General features: G+C 42.8%; 1 protein-coding gene across 1 annotated transcript in view; it reads left to right on the forward strand.

Annotated features, from left to right (window-relative positions):
• Positions 1-6,248, forward strand: part of LOC103604096 (carcinoembryonic antigen-related cell adhesion molecule 6-like) — a 10,726-nt gene extending 4,478 nt beyond the window's left edge. Inside the window, exons 3-5 of the mRNA XM_008588684.1 lie at positions 42-320; positions 709-963; positions 6,163-6,248. Coding sequence (XP_008586906.1) covers positions 42-320; positions 709-963; positions 6,163-6,248 — 620 coding nt within the window. The remainder of the gene's footprint in view (positions 1-41; positions 321-708; positions 964-6,162) is intronic.
• Positions 6,249-6,533: the final 285 nt, after the last annotated feature.

The following is a 6,533-nucleotide window of genomic DNA, read 5'->3' on the forward strand; positions in this document are numbered from 1 at the left end:
AGGTACCACACAGGACAATCTTCTCTCTGTTCTCTGTGCAGCGGAGTTACCCAAGCCCTCTGTCACAAGCAACAACTCCCACCCTGTGGAGGACGAGGACTCTGTGGCATTAACATGTGAACCTGAGACTCAGGACACAACCTACCTGTGGTGGGTAAATGGTCAGAGCCTCCAGCTCAGTTCCAGGCTTGATCTGTCCCCGGACAACAGGACTCTCACTTTACTTAGTGTCATGAGGAACGACACAGGACCCTATGAGTGTGAAACCCAGAACCCAGTGAGCACTGGCCGCAGTGACCCAGTCACCCTGAATATTTCCTGTGAGTAACTTCTGTTCCCCCTGACCCAGACTGCCAGAGCAAGTCACAAGAGCCAAAGGCCAGACAACCCAGTCCTTCAGGTCCAAGTACAGAGACCCTCACTCCGAGACACTCAGGATGGCCATGATATCTGACCAAGGCAAATCCCGACAGGTCAAACTTCAAGCCAAGTATAGGAGGGGAGGGGCTGCTTCTGTCTTGGGAATCTCAGGGTCAACAGAACAGGAAGTGAGAAACAGGTTAGGGTCTCAGACTCGGGCTCAGTGAACATGGGGGATTAAAGCAAGGTTGGGATGCAGATCAAAGCAATACTAAGGCCCTTCAATAGACCAGGAGTGTCCCCTTTTCCCAGATGACATCATGTGTGGCTTTATGCTCTTTGTTCCAGATGGCCCGGACACGCCCACCATTTCCCCCCCAGACTCATCTTACCGTACAGGAGCAACCCTCAGCCTCTTCTGCTACGCGGCCTCTAACCCACCCGCACAGTATTCGTGGCTTATCAATGGGAGACCCCAGCAATCCACACAAGAGCTCATTATCCCCAACATCACTGTGAGTGATAGTGGATCCTATACCTGCCTTGCCTATAACTCTGCCACAGGCCTCAAGAGGGCCACAGTCAAGACGGTCACAGTCTATGGTAAGTGGATCCCTGCAGAATCAACACCAAGCTCTGGGGTGGAGTCTACCTGGTTTACAAAGAGAATCCAGGAAAACATTTCTTTCTCAGCTGGTGTCACATAGGTACAAGCAAAAGCCTCATTATCCCCATGAGTCCCCCCACTCCATCTCTGCAGATTCTCTCCTCCCCTTGCTTCTCTGATTTCTCATGGCTGACCTTGGGACAGCTTCATAAAGACCCATGCAGTGGGAGGGGCTTCCGAGAGTGGGGAAGAAAGAAGAGTCCTCAAGGTCAAGTTTCTTCTCTCTGTCACTAACACATCCTGTCCTGTCACCTCTTTGTTTTCTTTTACCTACTCCATGAGCTACAAGGAACATACAAGCCTTTGAAACAAGCTCATACTGTATTTCCCCAAATGAAAGGAGGAAACACCACAGATGAGGATGAGCAGATCGTAGCTCTACTTCCTGCTCTGCTCCCAGCTGCCCACTCACTGCTCTGCTCTGATGCCATCTAGGCTGGGACTGGGGCAGGTGGAGAAGGTGCCCAGGTGGCCTGTCCTGAATCTGGCTAAACGTGCCACCAGTGGACACCAGGGCCTCCCTCAGGTCAGATTGCAGGGAAATGGGATGAGAGCGAGCCTCGGGACAGTTGCCTCTGAGCTGTGTCCTGGCTCTGATGTTACCAGTTGTAGAAACCTGTGGACACCATCGCATGCGATGACCACATACGACAGTGAGTGATGTTCACTTGGAGAAGCAGAGAGACTCAGCCATCGAGTCCTCCATGGAGGGAAGGGGTAGTGCCAAAATGTATATACAGAGAGAGAGAATGAAGAGGACTGGGCATACACAAATACATGTATGCTGTGTGTGTGTGTGTGTGTGTGTGTGTGTGTGTGTGTGTGTGTGTGTGTGTGTGTGTGTCCCCACCTTCTGGCACACACCCTGACTACTAAACTGATCACCAGGCTTGTTCCTGGTATTTCATGTGTTTTATTTCTGCTCAAACATCCAGTCCCCATCATGGCCCATCCTAGATATCTTTGAAAAGAAAGGCCTCAGAGAAAACACACCTCAGCTAGGCAGTGTAGGACTGTGCAGCTGGAAGGGACTCGGCACCCACATGTCCCGGGGTCAGTCGGGCAGTCACCTGGTCAGCAACAAACCCGGAGAAGCAACGGGAGACCTGCGACTACATGTCCTGTGTCTGTCCACAATCAAGCGCTGCTGCTCATTTCCCAGGTGAGAAAGTTGAGCTTCTCCCAGACAGAGCAGGCAGCGTCACATTCTCTGAGCACCCAGATCCTACTGCATCTGTCTTGTGACACACACACCAGCCTGGTTCTCTTAGGAACTCAGGTGAGCTGAGAGGTGAGAGATGCCAACTGTGATTGAAAGATGCCTTTGAGGAAATCACAGGCACCACACAGGGCAATCTTCTCTCTGTTCTCTGTGCAGCAGAGTTACCCAAACCAAGCTCTGGGGTGGTGTCCACCTTGTTTGCAAAGAAATTCCAGGAAAAAATTTGTTTCTCAGCCTGCATCCCACAGACACAAACAAAACCCTAATTCTCCCCCGGAGCCCTCCCGCTCCATCTCTCCAGGCTCTCTCCTCACCTTGCTTCTCTGGTTTCTCATCGCTGAACTTAGGTCCTTACTGGAATGTGAGGAGGAGGTTCTCTCAGCCTTTAGAAGATCCATGTAGTGGGAGGGGCTTCCCAGAAGGGACAGGAAAAAGGGTCATCAAGGTCACGTTGCTTCTGTCACTAACACGTCCCCTTGTCACCTTTTTGCTTTCTTTTACCTACTGCATGAGCTACAAAAAACATACAAAGCTGGTATATCATTGCGATTTTGATATGCATTTTCCCGATGATTAGTGATGTTAAGCATCTTTTCATGTGCTTGTCGGGCATTTGTCTATCTTCTTTAGAGGAGGGTCTGTTCAAGTCCCTTGCCCATTTTTAATTGAGTTCTTTAGTTTTGCTGTTGAATTATAGTCGTTCTTTATATATTCTGGATAATAATTTCTTATCAGATATATGATTTCCAAGTAATTCTCGCATTCTGTAGGTGGTCTTTTTACCTTCATAGTGATGTTCTTTGATGCACAAAAGATTTTAATTTTCACGAAGTCCAATTTTTCTTTTGTAGCCTGTGTTTTTGTTGTCCTAGCTGAGAAATTATTGCCAAATCTAACAGCATGAAGCTCTTACCCTGTGATTTCTTCTAAAAGTTTCACAGTTTTAGCTCTTTCATTTAGGTCTTTGATCCATTTTTGAGTTAATTTTTGCACAAGTTGTTAGGTAAAGATTGAACTTCATTCTTTAGCATGAATATCCAGTTTTCTCAAAATCGTTTGTTGAAAACATTATCCTTTCCCCATTGAATAGTCTTGGCACTCTTGTCAAAAATCTTTTGTCCATATATGCGAGCATTTCTTTCTGGGCTTTCTATTCCATTCCATTACTCCATATGTCTTTCTTTATGCCCACACTACACTGTCATGCTACACTGTTTTGGTTTTTGTAGCTTTGTGGCACATTTTGAAATCAGTAAGTGGGAGTCCTCCACCTTTGTTTTCCTTTTTCGAGATTGGCTATTTGGGTTCCCTTGCAATTCCATGAATTTTAGGATTGATTTTCTATACTTGCAAAAAATGTCCCTGGAATTTTAAAAGGGATTGCATTGCATCTGTAGATCATTTGGGGTAGAAATGTCATCTTAACAACATTAGGTCTTCCAACCCATAAAAATGGGATGTCTTTCCATTTATTTAGGTCTTCTTTAATTTCTTTCAACAATGTTTTGTAGTTTTCAATGTACAAGTCCTGGCTAAGATTATTCCTACATATTTTATTCTTTTTGAAAATTTAGTAAAGGAAATATTTTCTTAATTTCCTTTTGGAATGTTCATTGTTACTGTATAGAGATACAACTAATTTTCACCTGGTGATTTTGTATATTGCAACTTGGTGGAATTTCTTTATTAGATAAAGAGGTTTTTCTTCAGATCTGTAGGTTTTCTACATTTCAGTTCATGTAATGTGCAAACAGAAATGTTGTCACTTTTTTCCATTTTGGATACAAATTGTTTATGTTTTTTCCTCTAATTGCTCTGGGTAGGACTTCCAATACTATGTTGAATAAAACTGGCAACGGCAGGCATCCTTACCTTGTTCCTGATCTTACAGGGGACGTCTTCAGCCTTTCAACACAGAGTATGATGAAATTCAGTGTGAACTTTTTATTTGTGGTCTTTATTATGTGGCAGTAATTTCCTTTTATTCCTAGTTTGAGTGCTTTTATCATGTAAGTATGTTGAGTCTTGTCAGATGTTTTCACTGATTTAATCTCCTTATTGTTATAGGACTATTGAGATTTTTAATTTTTTCACTATTCCTTCTGGTAAGTTTTGTGTTTATAGGAATCTATCCATTTCATCTAGGTTAACCAATTTGTTGCCATAGAATTATTCATAGTACTCTAATAATTGTTATTTTTTCTGCACAATTAATTGTAATGTCTCTACCTTCATTTCTGATTTTATTGATATGAATCTTCTCTGTTCTTGTGTTAGTCAAAGTATTTAAATGTTGCAAAATTTTTTAAATTTTGGAAAACCAACTTTTTGTTTCATTGTTATTTTACTGTTTTTCTCTTCCCCGTTTTATTTATTGTTTTTTTTTTTTTTGTTTTGTTTCCTTTGTTTCTGATTTTTATTGTTACCTTTTCTCCACTAGCTTTGGCTTTAGTTTTTTTTTTTTTTTTTTTAATATTTCTTTAAGTTGGAAACTCAAGTTGTTGATTTGAGATATTTCTTCTTTTTCAATGTATGCTTTTGCAGTTATAAATGTCTTGCACATGATTCTTAATGTAGCTGAGACTCAGATTCCTCATCTGAAAGTTACAATGACTACCTTCTTCATGGTATTATATTGAATATTTTATGTAACAGTTAATCAAAACTTCAGCAAAATGACACACGCAGAAGAATTGTTCCATAACTCTTAACTGATATTACTACTATTGTCATTGGCCTTGAAGACAGGTAGTTCTAAAATTAAATCCAAGATCCACCTCATACTAGCCCTTTGGGTAAGTTTTTCACCACTCTAAGCTGCAATGGTTTCATCTGTAAAATGGAAATACTGTCTACCTGACAGGGTTATCATATGGATCAAATGATATACATGTAAAGAACTTAGCACAAGGACTGCCATATAGTAAGTGCCCTGTAACAGTAAATAGCATTAGCATCAACCATCAGCCTTCAGTTCACTGGAGAGTGCTCCACCCAAAATGGTTGCAACATAAATAAAGAACAAAAAACAGATGCAAAACTTATTATATACATGGGGGAGAGGGCACTATATGAAATATCTACTAGGACATGGTTACTTCTAAATGTGGGAGAAGGAAAAAAAGAGTTAAAAGGCAAAGTCTCAAGCCAGATGATTTGATTTTTACCCACTGAGATGCAGCCAACATGAGATATGCATGAAATTTATTACAGAAATCACTGCTGATGGAATGTGGGGCAGGAGTGGGAGCAGCCTGAGAGGGCTCTCGCACCATGAAGCAGAGCTGATCCCTGGGAAGTAGAAAGAAAGGCAAGGAAGTTTTAGACTGAAGCACAGTTCGATGAGAGTTTCTGCAGCACTGATGGGAGTCCTTGAGGCAGTCCCCATCAGAGGAAAACCACATCTCTCAGAACTGGTCTTGCTTTCATACCCCTGCTGGGAGCCTGTGGGTAGCGTCATGTCTGTGCAAACGAGGTGGTGAATTCAGAAAGCACTAGCCTGGAGCTTCCATCAATTAAGTCTTTGCCAGAGGAGAACTGAGAGGCACATGTGCATGGCTGCCCTAAAAATGGGACACTGAGAAAAAGATGCAACCAGGAAAGTAGGAAGTTAAAACAACATACCAAAGAGCAGTCAGCCTTTCTCACATTTCAAAGCCTTCAAAAATATCTGAGTGAAGAAAGGAAAAGATGGAATTGAGCAAAGACTTATCAACAACCTAGAAACACAGTGAGAGAGAAAAAATATCACAAGGATATAGTTGGCTAATCACCTCCCAGCAACCTTCCCACAGAAAATATATTTCTTGAAGCAACAAATAGAGATTATTCAGGCTGAGAGTTATTTCCCAGGGCACCCACACTGCAAAACAATTCCACCTTCATTCTTTCACCTTTTTCTTTTCCATGACAGATAATCCAGTAACAGGAAGTTCTCCAGGCATTTCAGCTGGGTTGCTTGTTGGCATCGTGATTGGAGTACTGCCGGGGTGGCTCTGACATAGCAGCCCTGGTATGTTTTAGGGAGATAGGTAGGTATGATATTTTTTTCTCTGCTTCTGTTTTATCCAAGGCGCACTGCCATCCTTGGGAGAGGAAAAGATCTTCTTCACCTCCATCTGTGGGCCTGGATCTCCTCCTCCTCCTCCTAATCCTCCATGAACTCCTGATTCTTGGCACTAATTCCTGCAGGTCTCTTCTTCCCTGGTCTTCATGCTCACTGTACCCCACCATCTCTTGTACATGGTTATTCCCAACCCCATATCTGGGTTAGAGGAACAGGCC

The sequence above is a fragment of the Galeopterus variegatus genome, unplaced genomic scaffold (assembly GCF_000696425.1).
Source record: "Galeopterus variegatus unplaced genomic scaffold, G_variegatus-3.0.2 Scaffold4957, whole genome shotgun sequence".
In the NCBI taxonomy this organism is placed as follows: Eukaryota; Metazoa; Chordata; class Mammalia; order Dermoptera; family Cynocephalidae; genus Galeopterus; species Galeopterus variegatus.